At 62.8% G+C, this 16,341-nt stretch overlaps 1 protein-coding gene across 2 annotated transcripts; it reads left to right on the top strand.

Annotated features, from left to right (window-relative positions):
• MAN2A2 (mannosidase alpha class 2A member 2) lies at nt 1-16,134 on the top strand. 2 transcript variants are annotated; one of them, XM_037509910.2, is made up of 23 exons: nt 1-199; nt 900-1,049; nt 1,543-1,800; nt 1,875-2,019; nt 2,096-2,306; nt 2,619-2,746; nt 2,917-3,090; nt 3,690-3,876; nt 5,434-5,611; nt 5,751-5,953; nt 6,102-6,284; nt 6,401-6,515; nt 6,679-6,746; nt 6,835-7,000; nt 7,294-7,530; nt 7,738-7,860; nt 8,114-8,228; nt 8,449-8,582; nt 8,770-8,911; nt 9,623-9,756; nt 10,558-10,752; nt 10,856-10,966; nt 11,423-16,134. In XM_037509910.2, exons 2-23 carry the CDS (start codon nt 918-920, stop codon nt 11,573-11,575), a joined length of 3,492 nt encoding a protein of 1,163 aa, XP_037365807.1. In that variant the 5' UTR covers nt 1-199; nt 900-917; the 3' UTR covers nt 11,576-16,134. The 2 variants fall into 2 exon arrangements, with proteins under 2 accessions (XP_037365807.1, XP_037365808.1); XM_037509911.2 differs by having other exon boundaries at nt 2-199; nt 2,096-2,267.
• Nucleotides 16,135-16,341: the final 207 nt, after the last annotated feature.

The following is a 16,341-nucleotide window of genomic DNA, read 5'->3' as shown; positions in this document are numbered from 1 at the left end:
GCCCACCTGCCCCCCGGGATCCAACTCTCTCTCCCTAGCGCCGCCCTTCCTGGCCTGGACCCAGCCTCGGGCTCAAAATACTGTGGGAGGCCCCGGAGAGCGATCTGATCGCCCGAAGTAGGGCGCGGCGCAGAGGTGACCGGCTCCCCGGCCCAGGCGACGCGGACTCCGCAGCCGCCGCCGCCCGGCCGCCTGGCAGGCAAGTGGGGGCCCGCGGGTGGTGGCGGCCTGCACCGCCCCTCTGGAGTTACCCACACCGGAGCAGGCCGCGCCAGGATCCCTCAGCCCCCCTCACAGGGCAGGGGTCCCCAGGTGCCCTGTAGGAGGAGGAGGTCACCACCGCGGGCCTGGAGCCGCAGGGACAAGAGCGGGGCTCGTTTTATGTCAGAAACATAAGCTGCTTTTCCAATTCATTCTTTTCTTCATGAGGGGAGCCCTGTCAGCCACTGTTTGTGGCCAGTGCCAGTCTGATCAAGAGGCCAGGGTGAAAGGCCTTTCTGTGAGCCTCTGGGCTTGGCCATACCCTTTACATGGAGCAGAGACCGGCCCATTCATCTGCGACTCGAGGCATACTGGCCAGGCGCTGCGTGTTTTTTGGGGGGGGCGGTGAGTCTAACGGGAAGCTGGTTGTCATCAGGAGGTGGCACAGGGCGTCTGGAGGCAGAGCAGGAACTTTGTGACCGGGCGTCACCTCCACCCCAGCTGCCGCTTGGACTGCCTGGGCCAGTCCTCAGGTGCCAGTTACCTGTGCTCCTTCGGTCTCAGCCAAGGGAGCGAGGCTGGGCAGGACCCAGTGCCCATGCTGGAATTCGCCGCTCTTCGAGGGGCAGCCCTCCAGAAGGCACGGGGGCGTTGGGTGGGAAGGCCAGGAGGGCTATCGGCTTTGGTGTCCCCACCAGGTGTGCGTGCCAGCCAGGATGAAGCTGAAGAAGCAGGTGACGGTGTGCGGTGCTGCCATCTTCTGCGTGGCTGTCTTCTCACTCTACCTCATGCTGGACCGAGTGCAGCATGACCCCAGCCGGCACCAGAATGGCGGGAACTTCCCCCGGGTGAGTCAGGCCTGTGGCTGGTTTCTTGGCTTCCGAGACAGCTGGGCCCCGCTGGCATGCCCTGTTAGTCCAGACAGAAGCGTGCCTTCCCAATGAAGAGGCTTTCCAGAAACCCAAAGCTATCATGGCAGAAATATAGAGAAGGCAGGAAAAACGGCCGTCGGCCCTGCCGCGCCCTCCCAGATCCTTGACCCACTGCTAGTGGAGGCAGCTTCCTCCCCACTGGGTCCTTTCACACTCCAGGTGGGCAACTGCCATCATGGGCGATGGCATCTCTGCCACCATAAGCTGGAGGGGGAGGGTCCGCCTGACCCTGTGGGATGGATGCCGGGTTGAGGTTGCTGCCTCTTCCCTGGTTTGAGCACAGCCGTCCAGCCCTGTGGGCTCCTGGGTCTGGCTCGGGCCAGGTTGCGCAGGCTTGCAGCAGGCTGCAGGTGGCGGGCCCCTCAGTGCGAGAAGAGCCAACGGTGATCACTTTCTGGTTTTTTGGCAGAGCCAAATTTCTGTGCTGCAGAACCGCATCGAGCAGCTGGAGCAGCTGCTGGAGGAGAACCATGAGATCATTAGCCACATCAAGGACTCTGTGCTGGAGCTGACCGCCAACGCCGAGGGCCCGCCCGCCCTCCTGCCCTACTATACAGCCAATGGCTCCTGGGTGGTGCCGCCGGAGCCCCGGCCTAGCTTCTTCTCCATCTCCCCACAAGACTGCCAGTTTGCTCTGGGGGCCCAAGGCCAGAAGCCAGAGCTGCAGGTACGAGCTGGCAGATGGGCACTGCTCCCCCACCGTGGCTAGAGTGCGCCCTGAGCGCCCGCTGCCCCCTGCAGATGTTCACCGTGATGGAGGAGTTGCCCTTTGACAACGTGGACGGCGGCGTGTGGAAGCAGGGCTTCGACATCTCCTATGGCCCCCACGACTGGGACGCTGAAGACCTGCAGGTGTTTGTGGTGCCACACTCACACAACGACCCAGGTGAGACCGTGCTGCCTGGGCTGGGAGCGCAAGGTGAGGGAGGCTGAGGAGGATCCTCAGGGCCTGCTTCCCCCAGGCTGGATCAAGACCTTCGACAAGTACTACACGGAGCAGACGCAGCACATCCTCAACAGCATGGTGGCCAAGCTGCAGGAGGACCCTCGGCGGCGCTTCCTTTGGGCGGAGGTCTCATTTTTTGCCAAGTGGTGGGACAACATCAACGTGCAGAAGAGAGCCGCCGTCCGGAGGCCAGTGCCCACGGGAGAGCGGGGCTGGCCGTGGGTCAGGTTGTGGGTGCAGGGTTCGCTGAGCTTGGGGTGCCACAGTATTGGGAGGGGCTGGGTGATCTTGGCTGAGAACGAGAGCTGCCCCAGAGCGGTGCAGGCTCACTGATGTTCGGGGGACTCAGAGCGCATAAGCGAAGCATGAGTGGGGCTTGCCTGGAGGCAGGGGCAAGCAGGCTGTGCCTGGAGGCTGGCTGGAAGGAGAGGAGGGCCCAGGTCTGCGCGCTGGGTCCCAGGCTGGGCTGCTGGCTCAGTGGCAACGGTGCACGGGCTGGCAAAAGGTCTTGCCCCGCTGAGTGCGAGTCCTTCCTCCAGGCTGGTGGGGAACGGGCAGCTGGAGATTGCCACGGGAGGCTGGGTGATGCCGGACGAAGCCAACTCCCATTACTTTGCGTTGATTGACCAGCTCATTGAGGGGCACCAGTGGCTGGAAAGGAACCTCGGTGAGTCCAGACCCCCGCAGCTGGGCCCAGTGGACAGCAGGGGGTGTCTGTGCAGGGATTGGTATGGGCTCCTCTCTGGGCTTAGCTCTGGGGAGCTGGTGTGCTGGCAGGTAGGAGGTGGGCCCCAAGATCCAGAGCTCAGAGCCTCTGGCTTCCCTGCCCCTCTCCAGGTGCCACCCCACGCTCTGGATGGGCTGTGGACCCTTTTGGCCACAGTTCCACCATGCCTTACCTGCTGCGCCGTGCCAACCTGACCAGCATGCTGATCCAGAGGGTGCATTATGCCATCAAGAAACACTTTGCTGCCACCCACAGCCTGGAGTTCATGTGGAGGCAGACGTGGGGTAAGGCCAGGGGCGGGGCCACAGCAGAGTGTTTCCCCGGGAAGGAGCGGGGATCTAGGAAGAAGACCCTGCATCAGGCCTTCCCAGTGGCGCAGCGGTTGAGCGCTGGGTTGCAAAGCTGCCCGCAGCCTCTGCAGCGCTGGTTTGATCCCCGGCCACTGGGCGAGGGTCCCACATGGCGCGCAGACCTCTCCTGCCGCCCGCCGCTCCCCTCAGCAGTGGACTTCGGTCCTTCTGCCTGCTCTGCTCCCCGCTCTGGCTCTGGTGAATCCTCTCACCCTCCCGCGCTTCTGACTGTACCCAGTGCTTGTATAAATAAATAAATAAATCTTTAAAAAAAAAAAAAAAGACCCTGCTTCCTCCAAGCAGATGACCTGCCCCTGTGCCCACTGCCAGACCCCGGAAGTCCTCTCCTTTAGGTTGTGTGTGTGTGTGGGGGTGGGGGACGGAGGAGGGTCACTGACCTCTGGCCTCTGCGGGGCCTGATGTCCATCCCACCAATCTGAGTACGTGGCACCAGGGTCCTGGGAGGGCTCTGGGCTCCAGGGCCACCCCCGCCTTGCTGGCCACTCTCTTACAGATGTGTGTGTCTCTTACAGATGCCGACTCCAGCACAGACATCTTCTGCCACATGATGCCCTTCTACAGCTACGATGTCCCCCACACCTGTGGCCCGGACCCCAAGATCTGCTGCCAGTTTGATTTCAAACGCTTGCCCGGTGGCCGTATCAACTGTCCCTGGAAGGTGCCGCCCCGGGCCATCACGGAGGCCAATGTCGCCGAGAGGTACTCACTGCCGGGCCGACCGCAAAAAGATCCAGAAACTGGGCCTCTGGGGGACCCAGCCTCTGCTGCCTGCGCTGCTGCCTGGGGCATTGCGGGGGGCAGGGCTCAGGTGGTGAGTGCAGGCCCCCCAAAGCCCCTGAGCTCCCCTAAAACTGGGCAGCCCCAGGTACCCCTTTCCCGGAATGGATCCCTTCCTGAACGCACGTGTTCCCCGGCCGCGGTCAGAGCTGCTGCCTGACGCGCGAACGGCTCTCAAGGCAGGCAGGGTCCTGCGGCCTCTGGCCTCCAGGCCTCGCTGGCCCAGGCAGCCACCCCGTGGACACAGAGCCCCCTGCAGGTGCCCCTTCAGTCTTGCCAGACAGCCCGCAGCCTTGCAAACTCGCTCGGGGGCCCAGGGGTGCCACCGTGCGGACACCAGCGTCCGCCCCAGGACATGCGGGTGAAGGGTGAGCTGAACAGTGGCTCAGCCAGATCCGGACTGGCCATGGTAACAGGCTGAACGGGTTTTTGTGTGATAATGCTGCGGTTTCCGTGAGGTCCAAGAGGTGGGCCGTGTGGCTGAAGGGCAAAGAAAGTGGTCCTTTGTTTCCAGAAATCGAGTGCTGGGTCCCAACAAGAATCCAGGGCTGTGAGGCGAGTTTCCTCCAAGCAGGGGCTGCAGGTGCCCTGTGAGAGGTTGCCAGGCTGTGACAGGAGGGGGAGTGGAGCATGTGGGGCCCTCCCAGAGGAGGAAATTGAGAGCAGGAGAGGGTGGAGGGTCAGGGATGGCCGGCGTAGGGCCGTGACCCCAGCCTGTGCCTGCACCAGCTGGCCTGAGCAGAGGCTGCAGAGCTGTGTTCTCCTGCTGGTGTCACCAGTAACTTGGACGGAAAGGAAACCCGCAGATTCCACCTGAAGGTCCTGCTGCGGCAGGCGCCCTCCCGAGTGTGTAACACTGACTCGTGTGTGTTCTCGTGGCGTTATGTAGAAACTGAGCCAAGGAGGTGAGCGGCCTCGCCCACAGCCTCAGCGAGCACCTCGCGCCCTGGCCTGCCTCGTCCCTCGGCTGCGCTGCTTGGCCAACTGGCAGGCAGACCGCAGTGCCAGAGTCAGGACCTCAAAAGTCTCAAGAGGTTGGGGTGTGGGGGGCGTCTCACCAGGCAAGGCTCACCAGGGTGAGGTGCCCCCCTTCGTTCTGGTGAGGCGACATGTCTCGAGGAACCAGGCTGGGCCCCACCGGCGTGGTCTTCCAGGGGCTGGCCCTCCCTGGACTCACGCGCCCAGCACTGGGGCCCCCTCTGAGGGAACTGGGGTGAGCAGGTGCTGAATATCCCATGGGGACGCTGCAGAGGGAGCAGAAGAGTGGGCACAGGCCCAGGGTGGCGTCCTGGGGAGCAGTCCACTGGGGTCTGTGGGGCCCGAGTGGGGGGCTTGCCTGGGGAGAGCCTCTGCTGCTGCAACGTCAGGACTCTGGGGCTCGGGACTGGCCTTCCTGCCAGGAGGTGCCCACTCACAGGGCCGTGGCTCAGGGGGCGCGGGGTTCCTGGCCCAGGACATCAGGCTGGCCCCTCCCCGCAGGGCCACCCTGCTCCTGGACCAGTACCGGAAGAAGTCCCGGCTATTCCGCAGCCACGTCCTGCTGGTGCCGCTGGGCGACGACTTCCGCTATGACAAGCCGCAGGAGTGGGACGCCCAGTTCTCCAACTACCAGCGGCTCTTCGACTTCCTCAACAGCAAGCCCGACCTGCACGTGCAGGTGCGGGGACGCAGCCCAGGCATTCCCGGCTCTGGCGGGTCTCCCGGGCGCCCAGCTTATGCGGGCCATGGCAGCTGCTGCTCGGGGGCCATGCTTCCCAGGAGGGTCTGGCACTGAGGGGCTTTTGGGGTCCCCACAGGCCCAGTTTGGCACCCTGTCTGACTATTTTGACGCCCTGTACAAGAGGACAGGGGTGGAACCAGGGGCGCGGCCTCCAGGCTTCCCCGTGCTCAGCGGCGACTTCTTCTCCTACGCCGACCGCGAGGATCATTACTGGACAGGCTACTATACCTCCCGGCCTTTCTACAAGCGCCTGGACCGAGTGCTGGAAGCCCACCTGCGGTAAGCTGCCCCCGGCCTGGAGGGAGTCCGCTGCGGGGCCTGGGGGCACGGCCTGGCTGTGGGGAGACAAGCAAAGACCCGGGCATGGGGAGAGTGTAGGAGGGCGGCGCGGGCGGACAGGCAGGCGCTGACCCCTCTCTCCCGGCAGGGGGGCAGAGATCTTGTACAGCCTGGCGGTTGCCCACGCCCGCCGCGCTGAGCTGGCCGGCCAGTACCCCCTATCGAACTTCGCCCTCCTGACGGAAGCGCGGCGCACGCTGGGCCTCTTCCAGCACCACGATGCCATCACCGGCACGGCCAAGGAGGCGGTGGTAGTGGACTATGGGGTCAGGTGGGATCCCCCTCCGTTCACCCTCTCCTCTCCCCCAGAGGGGCAGTTGGGCAGTCCCGACCCCGCCCCAGAGGGCTCTGCGGCCCTCTTCACCACCACCCCCCTCCCGTCCCCAGACTCCTGCGCGCCCTGGTGGGCCTGAAGCAGGTGATCATAAACGCAGCCCACTACCTGGTGCTGGGGGACAAGGACGCCTACCGCTTTGACCCAGAGGCCCCCTTCCTCCAGATGGTGAGCCCCCGCCCCCATGCTCAGGCAGTCCCCTCAGAGTGGCCTGGGGTGCAGCTCCTCTTCTCACCGTCCTGGGCACAGCCCCGCACGGGTGGCTGGTGCCCATCCCTGGACGGGCGTGGGAGGCAGCTCGCCCGGCCTCTCCATCCCACCCCTCTTCCAGGATGAGACGCGCTTGAGTCACGACGCCCTGCCGGAGCGCACAGTCCTCCAGCTGGAGTCCTCCCCACGGTGAGCTACACGGGGGTGCAGGAGCGGGTGCGCCTGGTGCTGTGGGACCCTGCCCCGAGACCTCCGGGTGAGCCCACCCTCCCCGCAGGTACGTGGTGCTGTTCAACCCCCTGGAGCAGGAGCGGCTCAGCGTGGTGGCCCTGCTTGTCAGCTCGCCCCGCGTGCGCGTCCTCTCGGAGGAGGGGCAGCCGCTGGCCGTGCAGATCAGCGCACACTGGAGCTCTGCCACCGACATGGTCCCCAACATCTACCAGGTGAGGGCCTCCCTGCCCTCGTGGGGGCCTTCAGGGGCGGGGGCCTCTCCGGACTTGACTGTCCGTGGACAGAGGTGAAGGACCATGATGGCAACAGCAGAGACAGTATCACATTGCCCTCGCTCCTTCAGTCATTCAGCAAACACCGAATCCATTTCACAGCCTCTTGGTGTGGTCTGAGACTCTAAGTCCTCGAGGGGCCAGCCACGCCCCTGCACTCTGGGTGGGCTCTCTGGGGCTCCCTGGGGGTCCCCAGCAGGGGCTGTAGCTGCCTCCTCACCCTGTGCCCGCAGGTGTCTGTGCCCATCCGCCTGCCGGCGCTGGGCCTCAGTGTGCTGCAGCTGCAGCTGGGCGTGGACGGCCCCCGCACACTGCCCTCGTCCACACGCGTCTACCTGCATGGCCGGCGGCTGTCCGTCAGCAGGCACGAGGCCTTCCCTCTGCGCGTCGTCGACTCTGGCAGCAGCGACTTTGCCCTCAGCAACCGCTACATGCAGGTCTGGTTCTCAGGCCTGACCGGGCTCCTCAAGGTAAAGGATGAGGGGCTGGAGGAGGTGCTTGCCTTGGCCTCGGCCGAGAGCTGCCCCCACTGTCGGTGGCCTGGGTGTGGCGCTCCTCACCGCTGACAGCTGGGGGGAGCCGGGCGTGGCTCCTGGGGAAGTTAGTCTGCGCCCTCCCAGAGGGCAGGCCTGACATGCTGGTCTGGGGCCAGGGGTCAGGGCTGTGTTTCTTGGCAGAGCATCCGAAGGGTGGACGAGGAGCAGGAGCAGCGGGTGGACATGGAATTCCTCATCTATGGCACCCGCACGTCCAAAGACAAAAGCGGAGCCTACCTCTTCCTGCCTGATGGTGAAGCCCAGGTTCGCGGGCACCCCGCGGGCAGGGGCCGCCCCTGGGGGCCCCTCTACCTGGAAGAGAGTGAAGGGAGGCCTGGGTTGGGGGCCGCTCCCTCCTCCAGGCCATCTCTGCCTGGGGCCGGGGCTTGCCATCTCTGGGGAGGGGTCCGGGTGGGGCTCCGCTTTGGCCTTCTGGCTGAGCCTGGCGAGAGACATCCCCCCACCCCCCCACCCCCGCCTCTGGGGTGGCGTCAGCTGCCCCCTGCTCTTTCCTCAGCCCTATGTCCCCAAGGACCCCCCAGTGCTGCGTGTCACCGAAGGCCCTTTCTTCTCCGAGGTGGTTGCCTACTACGAGCACGTCCACCAGGTGGTCCGGCTCTACAATCTGCCAGGTGAGCCCACGGCCCGGCAGGTCTGGAAGGAGCATGGCTGCCGCAGTGGCTGCTCTGCTCTTCTGGCCACTTTCTGGCCTGGACAAACTTTCATTCTCTTGGAGTGAGGTTGTCCACAGCTGCCCTGGGAGCTGCCCCCCGAGGGCACAGTGTCCCCCAGCCCGATTCCTCGGGTAGGGCCCACCTTGCACCCTCAGTGCTCTCCTGTCCCCATGCCCAGGGGTGGAGGGGCTGTCTCTGGACGTCTCCACTCTGGTGGACATCCGGGACCATGTCAACAAGGAGCTGGCCCTGCGCATCCACACGGACATCGCCAGCCAGGGCATCTTCTTTACGGACCTCAATGGCTTCCAGGTGAGTCCTGCGCCCCAGGCTTTTGGAGACCCAAGTGCAGAGCTGAGCTGTCCTCAGTGCTGGGGGTGGCTCAGACGGAGCAGGAGGAGGTGGAGGGTAGAGTAATCAGGGACCTTTCAGACGTGGGAACCCTTTGTGCCCCAAATGGTGCTTTCATGCCTTTGACGTGCCAGCCCTCCCTCCACAGGTGCAGCCCCGGCGATACCTGAAGAAGCTGCCCCTGCAGGCCAACTTCTACCCCATGCCCGTCATGGCCTATATCCAGGACGCTCAGAACCGCCTCACGCTGCACACTGCCCAGGCGCTGGGCGTCTCCAGCCTGCACGATGGTGAGGGCCCCTGCAGGCAGGAGGGGGGGTGGCTCTCACCTAGGTGTGTCCCGCCCATCTCCTGGCCAGGACTGGCAGTAGCGACAGCTTGAAAAGTGCATTTGATGTTACCATGAGGTAGTTTGCAGAGGAGAAAAATAGACGCCCTTGTCCCGTTAATGGGGCTGGGAAAGAGAATGGCGTTCTGAAGCACCAGAACTAGCACACGAGGGGAGGGGCTGGCCTAGAGCTGGCCATAGGACACCCCCAGAGCATCAGCGGGAGGCTGAGGCCTGGGCCTCCCTGGGAGGCACCTCTGGGTGCTGAGCTGGGTGTGACCCCACTGCCGCAGCCCTCGAAAGAGATGTGATCACCTGCCCCTCCCTGGGTGTCCCAGAGGACACCTGACCTGCCTCCAGCCTCCCGCTCGTCACCTGCCTCTTGACGAAGGCGGTGGGTGGAGCTCAAGGCTGTCCCTGCGCAGGACCAGAACTCGTCTTCCAGCTAAACTCTGACACAACAAACTGCCTGAGCCAGGAAGGCCCGCGGTGTGGCCGGTGCGCCTGGCCCTGCAGCCTGGTCCCCGGCAGGCCCCGCCACCTCCCCCCGGGACGCTTGGGCTCCTTCGGCTGCTTCTCCCAGTGGCTCCCTTCTAGGGTGCTCGTGGGGCTTGTCCCTCCCGGCCTGTGGGTAGCTGGTGGCAGGCCAGGGGCTCATGGTCTCCGCCCCCAGGCCAGCTGGAGGTGATCTTGGACCGGCGGCTGATGCAGGACGACAACCGGGGCCTCGGCCAGGGGCTCAAGGACAACAAGAGGACCCGGAACCACTTCCGCCTCCTGCTGGAGCGGCGAGTTCTGGGCAGCGAGGTTCGTTCTCTGCCTCTCCTAGGGTCCCCGGTCAGGCCGGTCCCCGGGCGTGGCCCTGGGGTTCAGCCCAGGCTGGGGAGCGCTGCAAAGGCGGAACAGGCCTGCCTCCTGCATGGGGACAGTCTGGAGCCTCGCTGCTCGGCCTCACGCACCCCGGGCCCCTCGTGCGCTCTCCTTCCCCGGCCCTCTGCCCCGGCCGCGCAGCTCATGGCTCTGCGCCTGCCAGCCCGCCTTTTCTCCACCCTGGCAGCCATGCTTAGGGACTTGACCTTTCAGAGTCCCAGGAGCAACGATGGGGGGCAAGGGTGGCCGGGGGCACGCTTAGCACGTAGTCCCCCAGCCGGAGCCCACACAGACAAAGCCTGCCGCCAGCCTCCACGTCTGTGGCCCCCTTCCATCACCAAGTGGATGCTGAGCGCCTGCTTTAAGGTCTGCGAGGGGCACGCGCTCTGAAGATAGGACCTGACCCTCCAGGGAGTACGGGTTGCGAGTGGGGGTTGCCTGTGTGAACGCCGGCGGCAGAGGATGAGCACGTCCCCAGCAGCCAGTGGCGCTGCGGCCTAGGGGCGAGGACAGCTTCTCTGATGAGTGGGGCATGTTCTCACCGGAGACCCAGGCTCCCTGGGGAAGCCCACAGCGAGTCTGTGGTAACTGCTGTGGGAGCCGAACCCCCGGGGCAGGGAGCTGGTGTGGCTGGAGGCCGCGCAGCCAGGCCCCACGTGCCCTCACTCACTGGCAGGCCCTTTCCTAGATGCCCCGGGGGTGCGGCTGCTCCTCACCCCACTCTCACCCACCTTGCAGGTCCAGGACCACCACCCCGCCAGCTACCCATCCCTCCTCAGCCACCTGACCTCCGCCCACCTGAACAGCCCAGCGCTGGCCCTGCCTGTGACCACGCAGCCACCGCCCGGCCCTGCCCTGCGCTCCTTTCACCCCCTGGTGTCCTCCCTGCCCTGTGACTTCCATCTGCTCAACCTGCGTGCGCTGCAGGCCGAGGTAAGTGCCCTCTAGGCCTCCTCACGAGCCCTCCTATGCCTGCCGCCCTCAGAGCTGGCCCTCCACACACACACACCCCTCCCCACCGTGTGCTCTTATCCAGGATGCTGTGTTGCCCTCGGCAGAGGCCGCCCTCATCTTACACCGCAAGGGCTTCGACTGTGGCCTCGAGGCCAAGAACTTAGGCTTCAACTGCACCACAAGCCAAGGCAAGGTGAGCAGCCAGGTGGGGGAACGGCAGGCCCTGGAGATGGGATGGGCACCCAGGACAGCAGGGTGGCAGTGATGGGGTCACTCTGGGGCTTTCTGGAGAGAAAGGGGAAGCTGTGGGCCTGTGTGGTCAAAGCTGCAGAGGCCCAGAGGGCAAGCTCTAGCCGGGACTTGGGACAGCCTCTGTTCCGTGAGGAGGGGTCTCATGGAGCGGAGTGGGAAACACCACAACAGAGTCCAGGGCCAGTGTCTCCACGTCCCAGCTCCTGTGCTGCCCTGTCCCCGGGGGGCTGGCCTTGAGGCTAAGGGGGGCTCAGGGCCCCTTACAAGCCCATATGTCTACGTGGACCCCTTCACCGCGCTTCTCTGAGATTCTGAGGAGGTGACAACCTCTGCAGAGGGAGGGCTGTGGGGCCCAGCGTGTCCACACCGCAGCCAACACCTCGGGCCCTCTGTGCAGGTGGCCCTGGGCAGCCTTTTCCGTGGCCTGGACGTGGGTTTCCTTCAGCCCACCTCCTTGACGCTGCTGTACCCGCTGGCCTCGCCCTCCAACAACACCGACGTCTACTTGGAGCCCATGGAGATCGCCACCTTCCGCCTCCGCCTGGGCTAGGACTTCCGTGGCCGGAAGAGAACGATCATGCACAGAGACGGACTCTTATCACCCATGTCAGGTCGGGTTGGACGAGCCACACTGGGGACCCCATCCCGATCTACCTCTCAGACCTGCGACCGAGGCTCTGCCCTGGTTTCCTGTTTATTGCGTCTGTGTTCGGGGCGCCCTGCGAGCCAGTGCTGGGCCCAAAGGGCAGACGCCAGAGAGAGCAGAGGAGGCCCAGGGCCCGGTGGCACTGCAGGACTCTGCGGCAGTTTCTGAGCGCCGCCCCCTGGGGTGCAGGCTCAAGTCCCCATCCTTTTCCCAGTGTGGCTGAAGGAGACGCAGGGACAGGAGGCCGAGCAGGTAACTGCCTGGCGTCAGGGTGGCCCATGACAAGAGCGGGCTTGAGGAGAACCAAGGTCATGTGGCGCCTGCGTGGCCTGGGGTGACAAGCGGGGGCAGTGTTGCCGGGAGGCGGAGGCTGGGGGTAGAGTGAGCAGTGGGCGGAGAGGGAAGAGACTTGCTGCTCCTTGGTGGCCCCCCTCAGAGTGCCTCTGGCTGCGCCCTGGCCCTGTGGGGCCACGCGGTGAAGGACTCGCTGAGATGGTCACGGCCGGACGTCAGATGATATTTCAGGTACTGAAAACCCTGTTTAAACTGGGCACTTGGTCTGTGTGTTGATTTGTGGGCTGGTGGCAGGCGCGTGGGAGCTCTGCCTGCCTGACTCCTGTCTGGAGGCTGGACTCTGGACACAGTCCCAGGGCCCTCCCCTGGGGGTGCGTGGGCTGGCTGGCTGCCCTCCCTGGAGAGAAAGGAAGCCTCCCGGGCCCCCGGTAGCTGGGCAACCAGAGACATGTTCACCCCCTCCCCGCTTCAGTGCTTCACCCTCGACACTGTCCAGAGGGTGGGGTCCCAACACGGGGACTCGGGTCATGGAAAGTGAGGTAGGAGGAGGCTGACCGTGCCTCAGCCTTTTCCAGCTTCAACGAATCGAGAAAAGCCACAGTGGTCCCTGTAGATGGCACCTGGTGCTTGGTGACGTGGTCAGTGTCTCCCTCGTCTGCCAGCGGGGACGCGGCGTCGGACAGGTGGCGCTGTCAGTGGCAGGAGGTGGCTTGTTTCATAAATGAGGCTTGGAAGACAACTGGCCACCCACTAAAGGGAGGGGCAGAGCTCTCCCTCGAGGTGTCCACAAACACTAGTTCCAGAGGAGAAAAGCAGAATGTCAGACTAAAAGTTACTGAAGAAAATAGAGGATAATTTTATATCCCTGGTGTAGGAAGGTCTTTTTAAAATACAACATGAAAACGAAAAGATAATAAGGGGAAAGAGATTTTACCACGAAAAACATTGGCGGTTTCTGTGTGGTGGTGAAGACCAAGGTTAAACACAAATGGCAGGTTTGGGAGAAGGTGTCCGCGGCACGGGACGAGGCGGGACCTGCATTTGTTTGTGCAACAGTAGCCGTGGGTCCTTGGAGAAAGGCCTGCTGAGTAGCTCCCTAAAGACTGGGGGGCACGGCTTGGAGGCCCGCAGGCCACCCAGGGCTGTCGCCGCCAGCGCCTGCCTGCAGCCCTGTGGGAGTCTGGGTGGAGGAAATGAGTCGATGAGACCTGCCGAGCGATGTGCCCCGTGCGCAGGAGCGCGCTTACCCACGAGCTGTACCCCAGTGAGTAAGGAGCTAAGCCGTCACGCTGTGGCAGCTATTGGAATGTCGGGGTGACTCTGCGCACCCCTCGGAAATTAGCAGAGTAAAGGATGCTGTCTGTGGAGATCTTGCCTTACTGGCCTGCCAGGACTGCCACGTGTAATCCCGCGCACTCACCTTCGCAGGCGGCCTTGCCCGAGCGGGGCCAGAATCACCAGAGCAGCTCGCTGAGACGCCCGCCCTCCGCCAGGGCTGACCCGCCTGCTCCCCCAGCCTGCAGGCTGGAGTGGGGTCTGCAGGTCAGAGGCCCCGCTCGCTGGGCTGACATGGAACAAGGCCAAGCCAAAAAGCTCTCCAAGGACAAGCAGATTCCCGGGCATGACCTATGGAACCCAACTCTGGAGTAGCAGCCAAAGAATGTGGCGTTGCGACAAGCTCCCCGGCGCTGCCTTGGCACACGTAATTGGAAGAGGCCGGATTTCAGGCAAGCAACGACCCTCAGTGCTCTGGCGCGGAGGCCTCGATTCTGAGTCAAAACCGGAACTCCTGGGACTGGATAAGAGCCCGGGCCTGAGCCCTCGCCCACCGGCCAGCTCCCGTGGGGGCGGAGCTGCGTGGCTGGGGAGCCAGAGCGGAGAGCTGCGTCCTGCCATCCTGGCGAGCAGGCCCGGACCGCTCTGAGCTGGCTGCGTAGAACCTCAAGTACACAGAGCGCCAACACCTTTACCTAACAGGACCTGCTGCCCACGCGTGCCTGTGCTGAGCTGACGTCACGTGTCTACTTGGGAAAGCCATGTGAGGCTCATCGTCCAAATCAGGGAACAAAATCACCGATTTTTCCCTTGACAAGTGTCTGAACAAACACTTAAGAGGGGAGGAGAGGCTGGTGGCGACACCACGTACTTCACAAAGCCTCCCTCTTACTGAAGGTTAGGGGGAGTGGATGCAGAGCCTACCAGGTGTCAGGACGAAGGGGGGCTGCTGAGGTTCTCTGTCCATTTGGGCTCCTGACTGCAGCCCTCTCTCACCGAGCTAAACCAGAAATGAACGTGAACTCGGTGCAGTTAGGAAACCCAGGTGCAGCTGGAGCGGAGTCCTCGGGCCTTTGGGATGTGACAGATTTAAGCCAAGGCGACTCTTGAAGCCTTGAGAAACTCCAGCAGAGGAGAGACTGGGGCCTCCTGTCAGAATGGCTGGGGCGGTGCCTTCAAACAAAGGGCGTACTCCCCCAAACTCCTGCTCCCTAACCCCCAACATCTCAGGATGCTGAGTAAGACACTGAAGATGGAACAGCAGCGTCATGCAGCAGGAGGGCAGCTTTTTTGACCAAGAATGGAGAGACCAACCAGGGTCTGAGCAGAAGGTGGGGCGATGCAGCTCAGGAGGAACCTGCCGGCTCAGGACAGGGGGCGCTAGGCTTTGCCTTGCATGGTGGGGCTGACCCGGGGAGGTCAGCCTCTCTGAGTGAGGAGCACGGGCAGGAAAGCCAGCGAGGCTGCAAACGAAGCCTCGGCTCAACACACAGCCAGAACTAACGCTGCATCAAAATCTACGTGAGGGATAGACACTGGATTGATGCAGGTGAGATTTTAGAAAACAAAACAAGAAACTTTGTGGGCTTGAAAAATACAATAGAGGAATCACTCGAATATACAAGATAAAAGGAAAATATAAGAAGCGCTAAGAGAGACAGGATGATGATAAGCTTTGACATAATCTTTAACAGCAGTTGTGAGAGACTAGTGAGAGAAGAAGAAAACAATCAGATCATGGGTTTTCAGATGGAAGAAAAATACGAATTCTCAGAATGAAAGAGATGACTGAGTTCCAAGAAAGTTGCCATGAAAAAAAATCCTCACTCTCAAAATCAACCAGAGAGAGGGCCTCCCCGGTGGCGCAGCGGTTGAGCGCTGGGTTGCGAAGCTGCCCGCAGCCTCTGCAGTGCTGGTTCGATCCCCGGCTGCTCCCCGGCCACCGGAGGAGGGTCCCCCCGCATGGCGCGCAGACCTCTCCTGCCGCCCGCTGCTCCCCTCGGCAGTGTCCTTCGGTCCTTCTGCCTGCTCTGCTCCCCGCTCTGGCTCTGGTGGATCCTCTCGCCCTCCCGCGCTTCTGACTGTACCCGGTAAATAAATAAATGTGTAAATAAATAAATAAATCTTTAAAAAAAAAAAAATCAACCAGAGAGAAAACATAGAAGCCTTAGAAAGGAGAGACGGATGAAAGGCTGGCAGCCTTACGGGGAGTCCGTGAGATGAAACACTCAGCCTGGGGGGCTGTCAGCACCCCTGCATCCAGTGCCAGCTGCACTGTCACTCAAGAATGGGGGGAGATGATATCTTTTGGTAGGCAAAGACCAAGATTTTGCAGTTTCAGTGGAAGAAGAAAAGATGTTCATCAGCAAAAAAGAATTGATGTTTTTTGGGCGCATAAAACTAACGGCATCATTGGCCATGAAATACAGCATTTTGTAATTTAAAAAGAGGAACTAAAATCCTGGATAGCAATAATGTTAGAAAGGCATTTTTTTTTTAAAGATTGATTTAGTGTGCATACAAGAACTGGGGTACAGGCCAGAGGTGTGGGGGGTGAGAGGAGTCACCCTCCTGTTCCCACACTGCCCCGTTATGGAGCAAGTCAGTGGTGACGAGCTCTGCAGTCTTGTTCTGCGCGTGCACCACGCTTCCTACATCATGCAGCCCTGGAGACAGAGACAGAGTGGGGAACAGAACAGGCAGACTGACTGAAATGCACTGCTGAGGGGAGCAGCGGGGAGACAGGGGAGGTCTGCTGCGCCGTGTGCGTAGCCCCCTGGCCGGCCAGGGATCGAACTCGTGCTGCAGTGGCTGCGGACAGTTGCCTCTCAAGCCCCTGTGCCACCAGGGAGGCCCAGAAAGGCAAAGAGGTTCTTGTTGGGGCGAAATGCAAGCACACCTTGTGATTCACATGCACAAGGAAATGTGTGTGCACGGCCGCTGGGCACTGTCGGTGTCGAGAAAAGTTGGAGACAAAACTGTTTATGAGAAAGGGGCGCCCGGGGAGAGACGCGCCTCCCGCGGGGCTGTGCGGGCTCCTCCACGCCCGTCCACGTGGGTGGCCGCCTGCGGAGCACGCTGCGTCCCGAAAACACTCCCGG

This window comes from Talpa occidentalis, unplaced genomic scaffold (assembly GCF_014898055.3).
Source record: "Talpa occidentalis isolate TD23 unplaced genomic scaffold, MPIMG_talOcc4v2.1 talOcc4.14, whole genome shotgun sequence".
In the NCBI taxonomy this organism is placed as follows: Eukaryota; Metazoa; Chordata; class Mammalia; order Eulipotyphla; family Talpidae; genus Talpa; species Talpa occidentalis.
This window is presented reverse-complemented; position numbering and strand designations above follow the sequence as displayed.

Excerpts from the sequence above, each read along its gene's own strand:
- MAN2A2 (XM_037509910.2), top strand. The coding sequence starts at position 918 with ATGAAGCTGAAGAAGCAGGTGACGGTGTGCGGTGCTGCCATCTTCTGC. Across the intron at positions 7,861-8,113 it reads TGCCTGATGGTGAAGCCCAG|CCCTATGTCCCCAAGGACCC; the intron begins GTTCGCGGGCAC and ends CTCTTTCCTCAG. Across the intron at positions 8,229-8,448 it reads CCGGCTCTACAATCTGCCAG|GGGTGGAGGGGCTGTCTCTG; the intron begins GTGAGCCCACGG and ends CCCCATGCCCAG.